Source organism: Perognathus longimembris, chromosome 10 (assembly GCF_023159225.1).
Source record: "Perognathus longimembris pacificus isolate PPM17 chromosome 10, ASM2315922v1, whole genome shotgun sequence".
In the NCBI taxonomy this organism is placed as follows: Eukaryota; Metazoa; Chordata; class Mammalia; order Rodentia; family Heteromyidae; genus Perognathus; species Perognathus longimembris.
This window is the reverse complement of record NC_063170.1, coordinates 52067869-52090002: the sequence shown is the minus strand read 5'-3', so window position 1 is coordinate 52090002 and position 22134 is coordinate 52067869. Positions and strand designations below refer to the sequence as shown.

Here is a 22134-nt window from a genome sequence, read left to right as displayed (position 1 = left end):
TGGAGGCAGAGCCCAGATGCACATGGTAAAAACACATGTTAACTTTTGCAGAGCAGCACTTTTCCTGATCCCTTCACTGTGCCCTGGCATCAGAACTTGTTTTCTGGCCTCTTTAAACAAGCAGAGCTGTGGACACCCTCAGCTTTTAAGAGGCTTTCTCCAGTCCACCTGGGCTGCCATCTTTCCTCCATCCTTCTCTCAGCCTTCTCTTCTGAAACCCAGCTCTACTTCCAGCCATTGGATTGCTTGAGCTTTGACCCCGCCCCCAGTCCTTGTTTGTTGACTACTTTTTTGGAAACCACTCACCCCCACCTCTGACTCCTATGAAGATCGTAGTATGCTTGCTATTGAGAAACTCGCTCCCAAAGGCCTCGTGTTCACTGAGTTGACCTAGATATACTTTTTAAAACTTCATGGAGGACTTTGAAAAAAAGTGTTGGGATCCAGTTATATTGATTGGGTTCTGTAATCTTTGAACTCTGGAACTCAGCACAGCACCTTCTAGATGGGACTTGTGTCCTATTTTACTGTCTGTTTGGACACCCTGTGGTTGGACAGTAACATTCCATTTACCTGAACTCTTTGCAGGTAATAGCATAGAAATTACGCGAATATGCAGGCCACATTTCTTTTTTATAGTGAAAAGAATGATTGAAAACACCTCAAACCAGGAAAACAGTTCTTTACAGTCAATGTGAATATTCCAAAGTAAGAATTTTTACTTTGGCTGGCAAAACTCTAATGATTCATGACTACAGAAAGTTTAATACGTGTGAATTATGAAATTAGCCCTAATGTGATGAACCAACCCTGTTTAAAAAGACAAAGTTGGCAACGGCACTTTATCTTTCCGTTCTGTACATGAGTTACAATCCTTATTTTAGAGTATGATTTCTATAATCATTTCTATATGGTATGCAAATTTCATTTTCAGTTGCTTACGTCAATCTGCTGGCGAATTAATGCAGTTAAATTCTAAATGCAGTTCCCATACCTAAGAAGCTCACAGAGGGGTGGGCAGATGCTGTTCGTGAATAATTTGAATTCAGTTCATACGCTGAATCCTTCTTCTACCTCCTAAATCCTTGTCTGCCTATAGAGAATAGTTTGCAGATCAATTGTTCAGCCTTCTCACATGGATAATAGGCAGTAGGATGTGCCACCAAAACTAGAATTTCATTCTTCACATAAATGAGACTCAAACGATTGCCATGACTTGAAAGTGTGAATTTGAATTGTTAACTATACATTTTCTCACAACAGTAGGTTCCTTTGAGAGGACAGAGGCTAAAAGCATGGGGGTCCATTTTCTCAATGTATAGGGAGGCCTATAACTAAATCCCTGACATATCCAGCAAAAAATAGGCCTCAGAGAAAGGTATTGTTAGCAGTGGTCAGTTTGTTAATGCCCAAAGTGCACACCTGCCCAGAAGACCCAGGTGGCAGACAAGGCTTGGTTAGAAAGTTATTGAGGCTTAATCTCATTGGGCTCATTATTTGTGTCTCTTGGAGAGGGAAATGGCCTGAACTGAGAAATCCCAGGTACATCAGACAGCTGTTCCTTTTCTCCTACATACCATAGTTTCTTGGTTCACTTGCCAAAAGTGAGGTGCTAGCTTGTGACCATTTGCCACAAGAACTTGTCTGTCTGACAGGAGACCTACTACAGCAGCATTTCCTGATTTACTGTGCTAGGTTCTGCTCATCAGCCAAGGGTTATTCTGACAGCTGATGTGGGATGGGTGTTTCTTCTTTCATTCAAGATTTAACCACTAGTTACATTTTTATTCCATTTTTCCAATGCCCAATGGTTTCAGAGGTCATTTTGTATAGAGGCAAGTGCAGATCTGATATCTGAACTGTATTCTTTCATCCAGAAGTGCAGGGTTTGAGAAGTTGAAATCAAAAGAGACAATGAGGATGGTATATTTTGCTATCTGGGTTCATTGAGTTTAAAAGTGGAAGGATTTTTGAAGGAGTTTCTCTTGTGTTTCATTTAACTTGATGTTAAAAAATGTTGCATATAATTCAAGGGGGAAAATGTGTGTATTTAGGGGGAAACATGGGCTTCAGTTTCTATGAGCATCAGAAGCAGGAAAAACATAATAAAAATTAAAGGCCAATGTACTATCCATGATCTATGACATTTCCCTTTCTTTTTCATAGAAAATGAAAGCATATAAATATTATATATCAATGGGAATGCAAAATGAGATTTAAAGTCACAACCTCTTGAGGCTGTTAGGAGAATTGGATGAGATTAATTCATATAAACTGTTAGAAGAGTCCCTGACCCATAAGTGCTCACTGAGTGTGTTTGCTATCATGATTTATATTGTAATAGTTGTTGTCAATGCCTGTATAGATCTCCAAAAGGGACTTGTTGTAATGCAAATTCCCTGAGAAATATTAATCTGTAGCTTGTGGGAAAGTGGCTCTTCAGTCAGATGCATTGAGCGAGCTTGACTTCTCTATGACAGGACTTAGTATGGAATATGCAAGTCGAATTTAATTCTGAATCTGCTGTAGCTGGAGACTGCAACGTGCCTAGATGCCCTCACCTGCAAGTTCACACACTGCCCAAGAAGGAAGCCAGAAAAGCATGTGCAAGTTCTACTTTCATTTCCTTTATGAGGTGTACAGTCAGATTCTGTGTCTATCCATATGATCAAAGACAATGATTTTCCAGAAAAGCCTCCAATATCCCTCCTCTTAAACTTTGGAGACAGTAGTAGGGAGCCAGACTCCGCCCACCCCCCACCCCCCACCCCAAGCTGGGAGGCTGCTGGCCTTTGATGCACACATGTTCTTTTCTTTTACTGGGCATTATTCTCAGTGCCTTCATGATGTTCTTGAAGGCATTGCACAGCCTCAAGTCCAGAGATCTTAGCACCTCCTTGGATGAGAAGGTGAAAGACCCATCACTTACAATCTGAAAACAAGTTCCTATCCTAGACAAAGAGAGGACTAGCTTCTGTTTGAGTGTTCCAGTCCAAGTATATGTCACCATTTAAATAATTTTTTTTAAAAAAGACACAAACTGTGGATTGGTTCAGCTGGGCTGGGAGCCCTGCGATAAGAGGTCACTGGTGTGAGTTACTATGGTAATTGAGTAGTATCAGCAATAGTTTTGCTCTCATGAGCATTAAAAGCACATAATAATAGGCAAACAACAGTGGTTAAAGCAAGCAGGTAGGATTACTATGTTCTTTTGTCAGAAGTATATAATGTCTTGTAGTCAGTTTTAAAGACTTCTCAACCCCCAAATCCACCCCACTGTCACCTGCTGAGTAATTTTGTATGCTTAATCTCTTTCCCTCAACTCCAAGCTCTTTGCTAATTTGAGGCAAATGGGTATTTCTGACATTAAATAGGGCAGCAAGGAAGCTCTGACCTAGAAAACCTGCATTCTGAAGCACAGAGAAAAAAAATATTCTTTCAACAATTTTGTTAAGACTCTTTTTGAATGACGATGGGAGGAAAATAGCTTTTTTTACCAAGATGGGAGGTTGAAACCTCCCAAGAAAGGAGGGGTTTTTTTGTTTTTTGTTTTTTTTTTCTAGAATAAGAAAAAGAAAAGAAAGAAAAACTTGCAGAGCATCCCCACTCCCAACTTCGCCCATAAAACTTGTCACTTCGCATTGCCATCCGCTACCCCAACAATAATCACTGCGTGCCTATTGCTAATTGCAAGCACAGCTGAGACCCAGCGGGGAGCCCTTGCACAGTCTCAGGCCTTTATACGAGGCTCAATCTGTTGTATGGCACTTGTTCACACACAAAAAAACTACCAGCAAAGGCAGAAAGAGGCAGAGTCACAGGTTTCTTGTAATCCCTCTGCCTCCCTGCTGACAGCACAGCCCTGAAGCATTCCTGGTTTTGTCCTCCTCTTTACAAAATCTGAAGTGACCTTAAGCTACCGAGCATGGCAGCTTCTTCAGGTGCATTAAGGAGCAGGAGGGGGGGGGCTACATCTGGCTTCAGCGTGTCTGTTTGCCACACCCCCGGGGCGAGCTGTGGCTTCCTGTAACATGTAAAATATGAGTGTGAACTCAGGGTTCATGGCAAGGAACAGGAGGTCATGCCTCCCTTCAGTTCTAAGTAAAGAAACTGGGAGTTTGCAGATGTTTTTCTGTATGTGTAATGACACCACCCCCCGCCCCAGCCACGTAGCAACTGAGAGTCGTTTTTTGATAAAATGTGCCACAATCAGTGTGCTACTTGCAGATTTATTCATATCAATTTTTGCAATTTATATATTCAGAGACAAGATTGCTATTTCGGCAACTTTATGTTGGATGTCATACGTGTGCATCTAAGGAAAGAGGGAAGAAAGAAGTATGGAGCAGGGAGGGTGGGCAGAGAAAGAAAAGAAATTAAGTCTGTTCTCCGGGGGCCACCGGCTAGAGTGTTGTCAAGGAAACAAAGCTTCGGACTGGAGGGTCTCTGTCCCTCGGTTACCCAGCGGTCACTTCCTGCCCACATTGAGAGCTGAGCCATCTCTTGCTTACACCCCGAAGAAGGTCCATTCATGGCTACTCAGAAGGGGAGAATCAGTTTGGGGGAGCAGGGAACAATTCCCTCCGTAGAAGAGACCAGGCCACATCAAGAAAGGCCTTTTGCTCCTTCTAGAGGTCAAAGACAGATGGGCCCAAGAAGATCCCTGGCACAGACTCCTTCCTGTCTACTTTGCCACCCTCCAAGATGAGAAGGGAATTAAACGTGCTTCAAAATCCCTGCTTGCAGAGATTTCGGTCCCCAGCCCAGAGGCTCACACTGCATTTATTCGGAAGGAAGACATTGGTGGAGCGAACACGGACATAATCCCCTGGGCATGGGGAGTAAATGCTCCTCAGTGGGGCAGTGTTAATTGCCGAGCTTGGTGCAAAGATCATTTCGAGGCATTTAAGGAATACATGATTTTTATTAGTATAACTGTTCCACGTAGGAGTTATTTCTCAGCAAAGGGCAAAAGCTTTGCCTGCCTCGCATTATTAGCCTAATTCTCCTTAATTGTTTCCTAAAATAAGGGCTTCCTGAACACACATTCCAAACCTTAATAAGTGTGTTGTAGTGAGAGGGACTCTGGGTGGGGAGCTGCTGCCCTTTTGGGTAACTGGGGCCCAAGTGCTGACTGTGAGCTGCCCAGTCAAATCTGAGCTTGGAAAATTGGGGGTTGGGGAGGTCAGCATGGGGATAAAGGAGAGCCTCTGGGAAAACATATGAAGTGACATGGTGCACAGTACAGGATATGGATTGCTTTTTGTTGTTTGGACTCAGTCTTCTAGGAGCATTCACAGTTCTCATCCCATCCCCAAGCTTCATTTAATTCTGTTTCACAGATTTAGAAATGTTGGCCCCGTGGCATGTTTTAAATAAACCAAATAAGTCACTGAGCCAATGCTACCAGCTTTGTTCTTTGTTCTTGAGAGTCTGAAAACCTAGACCTGGAGAAATTTTCTCAGTACTGGGAATCAATGAAGTGCCCACACTGATCTTACAAATTGTTTTTTGTTTTGTTAAGCCTGGTTGGATGTTTTCGCTTAGTAGATGTGCATTGCTACACAGCTGAACTTTCATCAGGAAACTGCCTTTTTCTTCAGTGTGGGAAATGATTTGTGTTCTGGTGTTGTCACTGTTGTTTGGTTGTGGTGAAAGGCTATTATATCAAAGGTGCCATCTTCATCTTTCTTGAGTATAAGTTCTATAGTGTTAAGTCCACAGTTTTATCCATCTAATCTCTAGACATTTCTTCATCTTGCAAAACTGTAACTCCCTACCAACAGCTTTCAAAGTCTCCCTGCTCTTATTTTATAATTTTATAAGTTTGACTATTCCTGATACCTCATATAAGTGAAACCATGCAGCATTTGTAGTGTGTGTGTGAGAGAGAGACAGAGAGACAGAGAGAGATAAAAAAAAAAACTGGCTTCATAAATTGCCCTAAAGATCCATTTATTTTGTGGCTTATGAAAAGATTGATTCCATTTTTAAGGCCAAATAATATCCCGTTGGATATGTATACCACATTTTTTTCTATGCATTCTCTGATGGACATTGGGTTACTTCTAATGTGACTATTGTAAATAGTGATGCTCTAAAGTCAGGTGTGTAATCATCTCTTTAAAATTCTGCTGTCAGTTTTTTACATAGTTACCCAGAAGTAGAATTGCTGGGCCACCCCATCTTTCTGTAATGGCATTCACTCAAGTTGTAGAAATAATGAAAGAGTGGTATTCACTAAAACCACATGTGGGGTTTCAACTGAAAATCATAGTTGAAATTCCCATCACAGGTGGTGCTGTCTTTAAATAGATATCCATGAGTTGATCTTTGACTTTATTTTTCTGATTCAAATGTGGTAAGCTCTTTTCAGCAAGATCACTATTCTTAGATAAAAAAAAAAAAAAGAAAAAACTCGGTTTTAGAGACTGTCCTATCTCCTTGCCATTGACTTCCTACCTTTCTGACCCTTGAGGTCAGATGGGATAAAAGAGGATGTTGTAATGTTGGGTTTCATATAATCTGATTATACAAAACAAAATTATTAGCAGTCTCTCTTTGGCAAGCTTATATAGTTTACTGAGGCTGTCAACAGGTTAACCAATTCATTAAAACAAAAACATAAAATGTGTATTCCAGAGAGAGACCGCTACATTATCCAAGTAAGCTAAGCTTTCGGTTAAATTCCCTTGCTTGAAGGAAAGGATGCTTCAAGACTCAATCCTTTCATTGTATTCTCCCAACATGGTAGTTACCATTTATAGGACTGACTTTTGGGTTCAAAGGTTGTAATATATTTGTGAGGAGTTCAAGTTGGGACTCATCATTTTCATCATGTGAAATATTGATGCTGAAAAATATTTATTGTTGTGTGTTTCTCAAAATTTCAGGTCTCTGAAGAGGTAAAATTTAGCTGGATGCCAGTGGCTCATACCTGTAATCGTAGCTACTCAGGAGGCTGAGATCTGAGGATCAAGGTTCAAAATCAGCCCAGGCAGAAAAGTCCCCATGAGACTTTTATCTCCGATTAACCATTAAAAACCAGAAGTAGTGCTGTAGCTCAAGTGGTAGAGCACTAGCCTTGAGCACAAAGAGGTTCAGGGACAGGCCGTGAGTTCAGGCCCCACAACCAACAACAACAACAAAAAAGTAAAATTTGTTCTTGAATAGGTAGCTGCTTACTTTCACAAAAGAATATTGAGCTTTCACTAGGTACTGATGGCTCATGCCTGTACTTCTAGCTTCTCATCAGGCTAAGATCTCAGAATTGAAGTTTATAGTCAGCCCAGGTAGGGAAGTCCATGAGACTCCTATCTGTACTTATCATCAAGCTTCCAGAAGTGGCATTTTGGCTCAAGAGGTAGTGTGCTAGCCTAAGTGCACAAAAGCTCTAGGACAGTGCCCAGGCTCTGGGTTCAAACCCCAGGACCAACATACACACACACACACACACACACACACACACACACACACACACATACACACACACACACACACACACACACACACACACACACACACACGAGGGATACTATTTAGGCCCTTTCTGGGTGAATTAAAGTATAGCAAGCCCACTCTGTTTGCAGACTTATTGCACAGGGCTTTGACCAGTCATAGTAAAAAAAATTTTTTTAAACAAATATTAATAATTCCTATGCCTACATTCGTAGATGGGGAAAATACTCAGTTCAGTCCTGCATTGTTGCCAGTTGTGTTTGTCATATATGCGATCTGCGAGTATTTCCCTACCCTTAATTAGGCTCCCAAAAAGCAGAGGTTGTGCAAAACATAAAGGTGAATGTGCTTAATTGAAATGCTAACATGAAAATTTGAGATATGTGGAAGGAGGTATGTCTTTAGCAAAGGTTCGGTGGTATGATGGGGGGAATGAATCAAGCGTTTGCCATACAGCACGGACACTTGTGTAGTCTTCCCTCCCTGGTGGTTTCCTTGGAACCGTGTAGGCATCCCTGGACGCTAGGATCTACCATGATATGACTCACAAATGCTAAGGTCCATATTCGTGTCCCTCTAGTAAAATCAAAAGTTTTAAACAGAAACAAACCTCTTTGCTACAAAGTATTTTTTCACAATCTTTCCCTTATAAGCGAAAGGTTGATGTCAGATAAGTAGCCAGATTCTCCAAGCACCAGGTTGTCAGTGGCTCTAGTTTCTGAAACCATGGTCTCAGCAAGGGGTCTCAGCCTCTAGAGAGGTACAGTACACAGGCTTTTCCATCAGGCCACCTTGAAGAACTGTAAGAAGCTTTGCAAAGATCTCATTGAAGGGCTGGGAATGTGGCCTCATGGTAGTGTGCTTGCCTAGCATACATGAAGCCTTGGGTTCAATTCCACAGTACCACATATACAGAAAAAGCCAGAAGTGGTGCTGTGGCTTAAGTGGTAGAGTGCTAGCCTTGAGCAAAAAAGAAGTCAGGGACAGTGGTCAGGCAAAGCCCCAGAACTGGCAAAAAAAAAAAAATCTCATTGAAGTGAGTTAGTTTGCATTTTAAGAATTACCAAGTTATGAGGGGGGGGGGGGAACCAGCATATTCAACTAAAATGACATTGGGGCATCGTAGATGGGTCATTTCGGTGATCTGTGGCTTTTGATGCTGGGTATCTGGTTATGGCTTTGTGCTTTTAGTGGAGCGTCCCGAAGCTGAGGCTGGGAAATACCCATTTGTAAGAGCAGTTGTTTGGGAAGATCAAATCTTGAATTACAGCAACACTCAAATGAGGCAAAAGATTGCATCTTTCAACAGTGTCCTCATTACTGAAAGCATTCAGATGATGTGCCTTTTAAAAAGTGTTTGTTCAGCCTTTGGAGGGTGTTGACAAATCCCAAAACTTGCTGTGAACTGCATACAGCAGATCCAGATTGCCCACTTGGCAGATAGGGCTTCCATGAGCCAGGTTTCTTTGTCGTACCCACCCTGAATCTTTGCTTAGAACCCCCAAATACAACCAGCTCTTTGGCGGTGGTGAGGCCTGAGACACCTGCAGGGCTGCGGAGCTGTGACTTCGTTTAACGAAACTATGGGTACTCTGGTAGAAATGTAGAGAAAGTCTGGGAGGTGCTTTTCACAGGTTCTTACATTACCCAAATTGTAAGAAAGAAATAGGCATTGAAAGCTTCAAACGTAAAATATTTCATTACAGTGTTTCAATACCCCAATTTAAATAGTTGGTGGGAATTTTTTTCTAATTAGTACCCACGTTTGTCAGGGGAAAAAAAAGTGAAGAGCTTAATCACATGGGCGTGGTCAAGGTATTATCTTTCCCTGTGACTCCTTGCCAACAAATAAAGTCATTTCTTCATTAGATAAGATATGAGCCCACTTATATGGCTGTGCTGGGTTGGAGAAAAGGGTACTTTCCAGAGAAAACCTCCCATATTTCACCATACCCCTTCAGTCCAAAAGCACAGGTGCTTACAATCAGTTACCAGATGACCTATGGCTCAGGCATTTCCAGAAGAATGGAAGCTGCTCAGAAATTTCATTTCACCCAACTCCCACTTGGGGCAATCTGATATCTTGTTTGTGAAGCAGGGTAAGTTAGCACAGCTCACTTAACAGTGGCTAATATGCCAGGCACCAGTGGATCACACCTGTAATCCTAGCTATCTCAGGAGACTGAGATCTGAGGAGCAAGATTCTAAGCCAGCCCAGGCAGGAAGGTTTGTGAGACTCTATCTCCAATAATCACACACACACACACACACACAAAAAAAAAACAACAACAACAAAAAGAAACGGAAATGGTGCTGTGGCTCAAGTTGTAGAGTGCTAGCCTTGAGCAAAAGGAGCAAAAGGGACAGTGCCCAGGCCCAGAATTCAAAGCCAAAAAAAAAAAAGGAGAGGAGGAAGAGGAGGAGGAGGAGGAAAAGGAAGAGGAGGAAGAGGAAAAGGAGGAGTAGGAAGAAGAAAAGAAGAATAGCTAATATTTGGTGTGTGTTTGGTCCTGGCCCTGTGCTGAGCACTCTCTACATATTACTGTATTTAATCTCCAGAGCAAACCTAAATATGTTGTTATTATCTCCCTTTATCAGATGAGAAAACCAAGACTTATCATCTGAAGAATCTCATAGGTTAAGAGAGATTTTTCAAGATTCAGACACAGGATGGCAGGGCCAAGTACATTCTGCAAGCCACTGCATTACACTGCCTCTCCAATTTTATGTTTGTTTCTTTTTGATTTGGTTATTTAAGACAAGATTACACTATGGAGTCCAGGCTGGCCTTGAACTTGGAATCTTCCTGCCTTAACTGCCCAAGCACTAGGTTACAGGAATGTACCACCACATCCAGCTTCTGTCACTAATGACTAGATCCACCACTTCACTTCTCAGAGTCTTAGTTTCCTCATCAGTGGAGTGGGTGATGGAACTCTCAACGAGAGCACTGCTTACAGACTGGCTCTGAATAAGCCACAGGCTGGCCATGCTTAGCCTTCCTGCTACACATGGCTCCAACCTGCTAGTCCCAAAGAGAATGCGTAATGACTGGTGTGTGTCTTAATGCATTTCATCCATCACTGAGGATGAATTTTTATTCCACAAATTTTTATTCCAAGAAAATTTGTGACAGTATTTTTCATGATGTAGTGGTTGGTCTTTGGGGAAAATGTTGTAATTTTTAAGAGTTTATTTTTAATAATATTTCCATCAGTCATAGCCAGAAGACAACCTATCTTGATATGTGGGGGGAGGGGGGTGAGATACATGCGTGCCCATGGAAATATGTATGTATTTTACTGAAAGTGAGATCTTCAGTACACATGTGATAAATCCATTAAAATTTTCTTTAGAGAAAAAAAGCAGTATAAAAATGACCCAAGTTTTTCTCTTGACTATTTTCAGTGGGTTTATGCCTTCAGGTCTTGATGACATTTTTCTTGCCAGGACTGAGGTTTGAACTCAGATCCTAGGTACCATCACTTAGTTTTTCCACTCAAGACTGGTTCTCTACTGCTTGAGCCACATTGCCACCTCTTGCTTTTGTGCTCATTAATTGTAGATGAGAGTCTTGTGGAGTTTCCTTCCAAGGCTGGCTTTGAGGCACAATCCTCAGATCTTAGCCTCCTGAGTAGCTAGCATCGCAGGCATGAGCCACCCCTGCCCAGCTTGATATCGTTAATTTCCTAAGAAACACATGGCATGAGAAGGTTCTGTGATCCTGCCCTCCCTTATTACTGAACATTTTACAGTTTAGGATATGGTTTTCAGGGCTGAAGTTTTGACCAACATTGTTAACCTTTTAATCTCTAAAATTCTGTTAGGAAAATTCAAGCCATTGTGAGAAAACCAACTTTTTCAACTGGAATTTTTCCTAGCACCCAAACTGCCCACATGTGGGAATTTCTCCCACCAGCAAGTGGGCATCACCAACATAAACTAAAATAAAAAGAAATGGTAGGACTTATAGCGAGAAAGAAGTGTTCATCTTTATTAAGAAATGACAACCCTCATTTCCCTCATTCCCTCATTTTTTTTCTAATCATTCTAATCAATGTTCATTGAAAACGTAACTTCTTAAATGTGTAAAAGCTTGTGCATGTGTGTATGTGTGTGTAAGTACAGTCACACACATGAATGGGATTTCATATCAGGAAACCTGTATGAAATAATACTTGGTCAAAAACAGGAAACTGCAAAGAGTTAGAAAATGGTCTGTTCTGACAGGGGGCTTACATAAATTAAGGAGATAAGTTATGCTGTGATATATGAATAGGGAAATATAGCAAATGGCTCTATCTCCTTTCCATCTCTATTCATTGTTCCTGCTGCCCTATTGGTCTATACATGGCTTGTTCTGAAAACCAATGGCCCATTAACAATAATGTCTCTTTAGGGCATCAAATTAAATCACGATGTTGGGGCTCAGAATGAATACTTAATACATGGTGGTGGCATGATAGAAGATACAAGCACTGTGGCAACCCCTGCAGCGTGGCTGGGTACTGTGAATTACCCAGATCTACACAGAAGCCTATCTTCTGTGAACCCTACATTGTCCAGTGAGGTGTTAATTATTCCTCTTATCTCTCAGTGCTGCATGTTTCCAGGGGATAAAGTTTCCACCCAGGAAACAATAAACCGCAGGGAGGGTATAGGAGTCCCTTCTTCATTGCTAAATTTCTAGGAGGGAAAAAAAAAAGAGAGAGAGTCATAAAGATAGATTAATGCTGCAGTACAACATTCAATAACATTAAAATTAATGCAAAAAAACATGATGACCAAAACATTAAAATGTTTGTACAAGTCAGTATTTGATCCTGCCTCTGCCTGGCATAGTGATCTTCAGTGTTACAAAGCGATATTTTGGGTGTCAGGATTCCTCGCCATGAAGTCAGTGTGATTGAAGGCAGACTATATGACTGGAGGTGTGTCTGCATATTAACAGCCAAAACTGCTACTAGAAATGACTTAAGAAATTTTCTTTTGTGTTGAAAACTGAAAAATAGGTCTGTTCTGTTTTCTGAAAATTCAGAAGCTAAATTTTTGTTTGAGCACTTACTATGTGATAGTCACTCTGCTAAGCACTTTACATGAATTACCTCCACTAATGTTCACGGTAATCCTATGAAGTAGGTACTAGCATTAACCCCAAGAGGAGACTGAGGGTCAGAAAGTTAAGGAGTTTGCTGGAGGTTATCCATCTAACAAGTAGCCAACCCAGGGTGAAACTGGGCTTGTCCCCACAGGGTTTGAGAAAGCACTCATTCCTCTGAATCCCTTTAACCCAAGATGTCAATATAAATGACTTTAAGTTAAAAATGTGTTCCTGGGCTGGGGATATGGCCTAGTGGCAAGAGTGCTTGCCTCGTATACATGAAGCCCTGGGTTCAATTCCCCAGCACCACGTATACCGAAAACGGCCAGAAGTGGCGCTGTGGCTCAAGTGGCAGAGTGCTATCCTTGAGCAAAAAGAAGCCAGGGACAGTGCTCAGGCCCTGAGTCCAAAGTCCAGGACTGGCAAAAAAAAAAAAAAAAAAATGTGTTCCTTACACACCCAAGATAGCTTTACAGGTCTGAATGGTGACCTACCACAAAGTAACCTTTCAATGTAATTGAAAGCAACTTGTGTGTCACGTAAAGCTAGGGAAGGCAATTCCCAAAACATTCCAATAAGAATGATCTTCTCCACTACATGGTTTTCCCTGGTAACTCCTGCTGTATTCTCCTTTGTTTGGGGGGTGTCTCTTCTGTGAGAAACAGAAGGAAAAAAAAAGAAGTGAGAAGCAACAATGGTGAGAATGATGGTAGTTTCAGTGGAGTAGATAAAGGTACCGGTGATGATGGTGGTAGCAGCTAATGTCTATCGCAGCTGCAGGTGCCAAGATCTGGGATAAGTGTTTTACTGGTAATTTCTCATTACCCAAATGAGAAAGCCTACAAGTCTATGTCAGCCCAGTTAGGCTCCATTTCTATTAGGAAACTTAGTCTCTGGGAATCTAAATAACTTGCTCAAGATCACAATCTCAAGAGTATGTTTGGTCCTGTGCTCTTGACCCCAACATTGTAGAAAGGAATAAAAGCTACCTAGATGCAGCTCTGTGGACCTCTGGTTCTAGCCCTGAGGAAGCAGAGACAAGAGGATTGCGTGAACCCAGGGGTTAGGCAGTTTTCAGTCAGTCTTCCAGCTCCTTTAAAATAAAGCCTTCTGATCCAATGGCAGTTAGTGGAGAATTGGATGCTGTAGAATTTCCCCACTTTCCAAATCCCTAAAACCTGCAGGCCATAATGTGATGGACATCTCTTTGAGATCTAAGTCTAAATCTTCACAGAATTATTTCCCAGGGACATATTTCAAAGGGTCCCAGGCCACTGGAGATTTTACTCCTCTAAAGGAATCTTACTTAAGACGTTTCAAATTAAGATCCATGAATTAGGAGGAGGAAGCCAAGGCGTCGGAATTACATGTAAATACTTCATGCATATCATCAGCTCATGATTCTCAGTACTACAGATTTAGAGTGAGTACATTTTCACCAAAAATTTAGTGCCCAGGTGTTAGGATAGCTCCAGAAAAGGCTTATCAGAACCAAAGACAAAACAAAATGGGGAGAACTTAAAATGTTTTATGAATTTCCTCTTTTGAAGAATCATAACAAATCTGCTGCTGCATTAGCTTCCATCTTAAATAAAGCAAACCTGATTAATGAGTACTGGGAACCCATGACGGAGAATAGGAACAATGCAAAGACACAGAAATAGGCTGGTACATGAATGATGACTGGCTTTCCAGGAGGAAGAAAGCCAGGGTTCATGGGGTTGGCCAATGGCTGTGGTGTCAAAACCTTTACTGTGGCTTCATGTGTGTTATTCATGTGATATCCCCACATAAGGAGTTGGGAGGAGACGCACAAATCGGCTGTGTGCTTAGTGGGAAGCAATGGCAGGTGGTCAGCTCATTTCTGTGTGGGATTCTTCACTCACTGTGTGATCTTGGAGAAGTCCCTTCCCCTCTCTGGGCCTTTGTCTCCTCTTTTCCAAAAGATACTCAGGAAGCTCCCTTTTCACCTCTAACATTTTAAAGTTCTAGAAGGCAGTGCTTTCTTTTCTCCAACATCCGAATGCCTTTAAGCGCCTTTCTGGAAAAAATCAAGTTTTAGTGCTGTGCCGTATCCAAAAGTGCCTCCAATTTCATCTACTGAGCATAAGGTTTGGAAAGGAGTGACTTACTCCCTTTTGCCTCCTTCAGTGTGTAGCCAATGGGGCATCATACATTTTTTACACTTCTTTTGCTAGATGTGAGATCCAGGAGGAAAAGCATGGGTAATGCAGGGTCTCTGTGCTCTCCTGGGTAGGAATGTGAGTGTAATGCACCGATTTCTTTGCTGACTGCATTTGTTACCTCTCTACCCTTCTTGCAGCACAGCCAGACTGTTGACATTGCCTACCTTTTTATTTGTATTTTTTTCATCTGTGCTCTTCTTTTTTTCATTATTTAAAAGCCATTTTCAAGAGTAGGAACTGCCTATATAGGATAGAAGGGGGGTGCTATTTTTTTTTTCCTCTGAAAGGTGGCACGTCTCTCAGTGGAGAGAAAAAGGCATGTTGCACAAGGCTTGCTGGCACTGATATAAGCCAGCGCCGGTTTGCCTGTTGTCACAGCCAAAGCAAAATGCCACCTCTGCCTAGAAGCCAGAGTGCCACACTCCTCTTTTGTGTCCCAGAGATGTAGCCCTCGTGAGACTCTGGGCATGGAGGTGTGGCCAAGTTGTTCCCAGGACTGCTTAAAAGTCAGCTTCCAACTCCAGCAGGCCAAGGGCATGAGGAGGTTGTTTCTGGCTCCAAATAGATTGTTTTGAGCTTCCAGATTGCATATCAGATACAGCGAGCAAATGTAGACTTGGAGGGGCCCGGAAGAGACTAGACGAGCCCCACATTGCTGAGAAGAAGGTAAGGCTGCACGTCCACACTCATGACCTGGTGTGTAGTCCTCTCCCTGGACCCCTTCTTAATAAACCCAGATGCCATGGCAGCAAAACAAGGCAGAATTCCAAGGCAGGAGGTGCCAAAAACACCCTCTCTTCACCCAATAACCACGACTCCCCCAATTTTTTTGTCAGTAAAAATATTCTCACCCCTGGAGGGGGAAAACCTGTCCATGCCTGAAGCAACTTGACCCTAGCGATCACAAGCCCTCTGTGGAATGAACTGCACATCTCAGGGAGACATAATCCCCTACCCCCCACCTGCGTGCTCTCTGAGAAGGGACAGAAGGCTCCTTACACTGATGGTTTCGCCTCCATGATCTTTAAAAGAGCAGAAGCTGGCTGTGAGGCTCCATTGGGGTAATGTGGTCTGTGTGGCGGCTGGGCTCCAAGGGGAGCTGCAATTGGCTCTGCTTGAGGAAGGAGTCTAGATAGGAAAGATTGCAAAGAGGGCTCCCGAACACCATGGCTGAGACTGTGTCGTTTCTTGCAAGGTGAAACTTGGCAGTTCTACCTTGCAAGTAAAACTCCAAATTAATTTAAAAAAAAAAAAAAGAAAGAAAGGAAGAAAGAAATTAAGTCAGAAACAAGGCTTCAGAAAAACTGTGAGTGTTAGGCATAAACTGATTTTGGATGATCTTTAGGTGAGAAAGGGTGGAGTTACCATAGGAAACATGTTTTTATTTATGCTTTTCGAATCCCCACTGGTGTGCGATGTGTGTGTGTGTGTGTGTGTGTGCGTGTGCGTGTGTGTATTGGTTAGCATGAGAGTATGTAGCATCTCAATTCTCTAACCACTCTTTTTTTTTGCATCTTTTCTGTGTACAGTTCATATAGATACCCTATGAATAAAATAAATATATAGGTCCATCCACACCTTCTCATTTTATTTGTAAATTGTTTGGTTTAAGCGGCAGAGCGTAATGAAACCTGGTGAAGTTTAAAAGATTAGATTTTTTTTTCATACTGACACTTCATAACACTGTTCATATGTCTCCGAGTGAGATTTATGAATATATGAACAGTACTGCAAAATTATACTGCACCAGAGACTTCCTGCACCACAGGGGTGGCAGTCTAAAGTGACACAGCTTCAAGCATTTTTCACAGACAAGAAGCAAAATTTAACCCCCTTAAGGGGAAGTATGATTTCAACAGCTTGAAATGAGCTCATTTGTAGATGGTTCCCCCCCACCCATATTCCATAATTTTTTGGTGTTAAGATTAAAACAGATTGCACAGCCAATAGAAGGGCATGAACACAGCCCAGGACAGTTGGGGCCTTAAAGACAAATTTTCACTTATTGTCTTTTTTTTTTTTTTTGAAATGCCTCAGCCAGGTAAATAAAAGTCAAAATGTCCCCTCCAGCTCCTAAAGCTCCCAGCCTGATTCCCAGAATTGTACTTAGCACATGAGATCCAAAAGGTTTTCAAAAGGTAAGTGGCAATGTACATCAATTAGTTCTGTGGAGAAGCCCCCATTTTGTGGAAGCCCCAGGAGACAATGGCACTAGAAAAAGAAGCAATGCCTGGAATTTCAGACTGAATGAAATTAACCAATTCATAAAAGAACCCAAAGGGCAAAAGATGGTCTCCCAGAATGAAGTGCATATGAAACCTCTACAGTAGAGGATGTCTGTGTGCCGATTACAAGTCCAAAACCAATTCCCGTGTAGACTAAACCAGCACTTGGTGATTTTTTTTTTTATATAACTCAATGTTCTTGATCTCTATGCTCTCAAATTCTCCTTAACCATTTTGCTTCCTCATGAAACAGAGCAGGGTATTCACGTGTAGCCGGAACTTCCCTCCCTGTCTGGCAAACAGCTCTCTGATGTGTTGCCTGGAGAATTTTTGTCTCTTTTTCAGCAATGGTACAACAGCTCCATGAACATCATCTGTACCTGGTTGACGGACCGGATGGATCTACAGCTTCACATATACCAATTGAAAACACTAATTAGGATGGTAAAGGTAAAAGAAAATAAATCATTCTTCTTCTTTACTGAACTGTATTTTATTAGCAAAGAATACTTGTATACATATACAATACGGTGGTTTCTAAATCATCATCACATACTAGAAAATCCTAGGAAATGGCTTGGTGAGGCCTGATTAATTCATTACTCAAACCTCAAAGAAAAATGTAATTTAAAAAAAAGGAAACTCAAGACCCGTTCCCACCTAGAGAAAAATACTTTGTGTATTTGCCATGCAGAAATGTCACAGAGACTAGCTACCCTTGCACAGACTTTCAAAAACTGGCTTGGGGTACCATTATATTAATCACCTAAATTATCCATTTCCTGTATGGTTTAATTAGATAAAAATTTGCCACAATTAATTTAATGGAAATATTTACCTCCAGCTATTTTATATCTATGTCCTAGGATCATTATCAGAATGCAAATCAATATTGTTCTCGTAGCTAACTGAAGTAGCTTCTCTTACCATGCGTGTATACAATCAAATGTAAAGGATCACAAAGGTGAGATCACATACCCTGGAAGTTGCTTTTTTCCCCCGTTCTTCTGCGTGTGCCATTGACTAATGATAATTATTTCAGCGTGAAATCTCAGTGGTTTACATGAAATAATAAGATCACAGAAGGGGGTAAATACGTTTTTGATCATTTCAGTTTCCATTTGATGCTTTACCATTGAGTGTTGTAAAATGTTGGTATGTAAAAACTCCCATTCAAAGCTCCAAGTCCCTTATTAAAAATACTTGAACAATAAACAGAGCAGAATTTTTCATCTTAACAGTTTACCAAAAGTCTCCCTGCCCCACCCCTCATCCCCATTTTTTTGGTTTCCTTTGGATTCCTCCCAATCAACCCTGAAAGGTACATCTCTACCCCACTGCTGACTTAAAACCAATTACTGTTCCATTGTGTGTAATTAAGGAGAATTATTATCATCTGCATTTGATCTCACAAAGCATCCACCCAGCAAAGGTTACAGCAGCCCTGTTCTGCAGCTCTTGTAAAAGAAGCATATGTATTCAAAATAGGGACTTGGTCCGTTTTCTTATTTTGACTTCAGTTGTGCAAACTCAGAAGTTACTGCCTGGCCCTTTGAATTCCATTTTCTTGGTATAAATACTTTGAGAGACTCTTAAACTGGGGTAGACGTAACAAGGTATCATTTTAATACTAATAATTTTACTTTAATTTTTAATCGTCTCCCACTAACTGATATTTCCACATCTATGTTATGAATTCACAATATTATGTTAAGAAAAAAAAATGTCACTCAGAAAGGAGGTTTTATCCTTGCCATCTTCAAAAACAAACAATACAGACCTAACCACAGAAATAAGAGCAGAAATCACTACTGAAGACGGCTCTTCACTTGAATTAAAATTGGCCTCCGGTTTAACTAATACTATGTAACACAGGAGTAAAAAAAAAATTTCCCACACATGACCCTCGGGTATCCTCCCAGGCCAGTTTCTAAGGATGCTTGGTTTTTCTTTCCTGTCTCAACAAACACTCCCTTAGATCTGTCTATCCTTTCATTCTTCAATAAACATATATTCATTTGTCTCATCTTGGCTAAAGATTAGGTGAGCCCTGTTTGTATGTTACCAGATGGAAGTTTCAAAACTGATTATATGATCTCAGGCATTTAGAATCTCACTGGGACAAGCAGTCTTCTGGAATTTGAATAAAGGGGAAAACACTCAATAGGTTTTGCTTTATTTTTCCCCATCCTCCTCTGGCAACAATGATGCTATTCTAAGTGCCACAGAAGAGCTAACTGAAAAGTTGGAAAGTTCCAGTAAGCCATCTGGCTTGCTGGTCTATCCTATGCTTAGCATTTACTCAGCCTCCTCCATTTCCCCATTAAGGAGAAGAACACAGTGGAGGTAGCTACCTAGCATCCTCCTCCTCTTCAGAGATCCTACACCTTAATCCATAGGATAGGCCTATAATTTAATGTCTGAACCAGGCTACTACTCTGGAGCATCGATCACCATGGGCATAAAGTAGCAAAGGGGCCATGTGGTCATCTAACTCATGACTTCACATTATGGTGCTTCACTAAGTCAAACTGCACTTACTCGTTAACGCCATAGTCATTACAACCTGTGACCTTCCCACAAGGTTGGCCTCATGACTCTCACCGCTGCCTATGCATGTGAAGGACTATTAAAAATAGAAAAAAAAATGGTGAGAGTGGTGTTGAAATTTGTTAACATTCTCCTCCTGCCCCAGTAGCAAGTTCCCCCTACCAATAGGAGTAGCAAACAGCAAAGTAAGTAGCTGAAATGATATTCAGTGTGATGAGAAGAATTGTTAAAAAGAGATTTTTTTTTAAAGAAAGAAAAGAGAAAATTATGAAGTAGACAACAGCCAGATGCTACTGGTCATGTTCAATTAACACCAAAAGATTTCTAGAAAGAAAAAAAAAAGCAGTTCTTAGGATACCTAAGGAAATCCGAGAGAAATTGCCTGAAGGAACAAAGAAAGAACTTGTGGTTCAGTAATAACCAAACCATTGTTCTTGAAAAAGAGCCAAGTTTCTTCCCTGAGAGCATGAAGTTGTGAACGGAATAGATACAGTTCTTTCCCAAGGAAATGAGAAATGAATCACATGCCTGCAACATATTGATGAGGCATTAGCGCTCCATCTTTCCCACAATTGTTGCTGCCCGTAATAGGTTTCATATACCAATGTACATATGTCTATCTTGTGAATGAGACAGAGGGGTATGGCTCATGCAATTATAACGCTCAAAAATTCTAAAAGACCAGACTGCATCAGCAGTCACAAAATACCATAATCACTTGATTCATTACTTATATGCGTAGCCCCTCCTTTACACCATCGATCAAATTATATTATACTAAGAAAAAAAAAAAAGATTCAGGCCCCATCCCCTCCCCCCCCTAAAGCAACCAAAACAATTATGGAACATTTCCCTTTATGGAACTGAATAAACACAAGCTTATGTGCTTTGCTTTGTCTCCTCTAATACAGTTTATCCTGTCACAATTTCTCATTTTCTGTCATTCTGTGAATCTCTGTTTTCAGTCCAAGTGAAATCTGAGTTCGGTGACTTTTTTCCTTGTCGATGTGTTAGAGTGTTAGAGGGACACTTAGCTGATGGCCAGGGCTTTCATTCCTACACCTGTGCTTTGTGTTCTCTCCCTCTGCACCCTGGAGAAGAGATGTCTCTTATCTCTCCATCTTTTCCTTCCTTAGAAAACTTATAGGGATTTCCGATTGCAAGGAGTCCTGGATTCTACCTTAAACAGCAAAACCTATGAGACCATCCGGAACCGGCTGACGGTGGAGGAAGCCACGGCCTCAGTGAGCGAGGGCGGGGGCCTGCAGGGAATCAGCATGAAGGACAGCGATGAGGAAGACGAAGAAGACGATTAGACTGTTCACTCCTAGAGCCCACTGGGACCGAGTCTAGTAATCAATGCATGTCCTTAGTCTGTTAGTTAACCCCATTAGGGAATTTTCTGTCAACTACCATGCCCATGAGATGTTTACCAATACAATTGCCATTTTAGCTGTGTGGTACCAAGATTAGCAAATGACCTTCAGATCCATTGACATTCCCCCCCCCAATTTCCATGTCTCTATGTTTACAAGCAATATGGAGCAACATTCTTTTAAATACTGTTGTGAATAATACGTAGTCCAACTGCTAGGCGTGTCCCTGTTATCAGCCAAGTTAAAATGATGCTTCATTCATGTACTACATCGGCCTCCCTTGCTGGGAACTACGTGAAGGCAGGAGTATACATGGCAGGGCGTGGGGGGTAGGGGGGGCTGCTTTCACCTCTTTGTTTTATGTCTGTGGATACCAGTTATTTAAGTGAGTACATAAATAAATAAATTTAATTAAGCACATAGATCTGCTTTGTTTTCTTGTAAAAACCAAAGGCAAGGCTCTAACAGCCAACTTTTGGTTCTTTTTGTACCCCTAAGACTAAAATGAAGAGCGAACCCCTTGTATCCTGGTGAGCCCAGCCTTTTTATTTACAATTATCATTAGCCTCCCTCGGCAAAAAAAAAAAAAGGCTACATTATCAATAAATTGATTCTCTAAACTGTTATGGCAAGGGGGCAATCTTATCATGACTTAGCATCAAGAACAGTTGAGAGCCACTGTCGCTCGTCAGTTTATCCTGTCAATGTTCCATTTTGCTTTTCTGTTTGAATCACAATGTATGTACAAAAACACACCAACTATTTAAATTACAATCCTAGACTATAAATGTGTTTATAATAAGATACCGGTATTTCCTTCCGTAGAATGTAACCGATAATTTAAATTATTTTGTTCCACAATGTTTTTTATATCCGTCATGTACATTGCATTTTGATCTGTAACTGCACGGCCCTGGGGTCCACTGCAGAGCTGTATCTCCTGTGTAAAGTAGTGATCCATCTTGCTTTTGCCTTATGTAAAGCCAACAGTTATGTAAGTGTGGAAAGCTGTGGCTTCTCAATAAATACCTATTCAGATGTCCTAAGAATATACATTCGAGTCTGTCTTCCTCTGTCTCCTTTGAAAGCCAGAACTGAAACAGAAGTCACAGGAGGAGAGAAGCAAGGGAAGGAAGAGGTACATTTTCCGAGAGTGTTCTTGACACAGTTGGAGTGGGTTGTTTTCAAATGCTTATGGTTCTCTGTGAGAGACTGCCTAGAATTCCACTAATTCAGAC

The 22134-nt window shown here is 41.3% G+C and overlaps 1 protein-coding gene across 3 annotated transcripts in view; it reads left to right on the top strand.

Annotated features, from left to right (window-relative positions):
* Cadps (calcium dependent secretion activator) overlaps nt 1–21918 on the top strand; it is a 429166-nt gene extending 407248 nt beyond the window's left edge. For all 3 annotated transcript variants that reach the window (XM_048356072.1, XM_048356074.1, XM_048356073.1), the window contains 2 exons: nt 17316–17420; nt 20657–21918. In XM_048356072.1, the coding sequence (XP_048212029.1) occupies nt 17316–17420; nt 20657–20836 (285 nt within the window). In that variant the 3' untranslated portion in view covers nt 20837–21918. The remainder of the gene's footprint in view (nt 1–17315; nt 17421–20656) is intronic.
* The last annotated feature ends 216 nt before the right edge of the window (nt 21919–22134 follow it).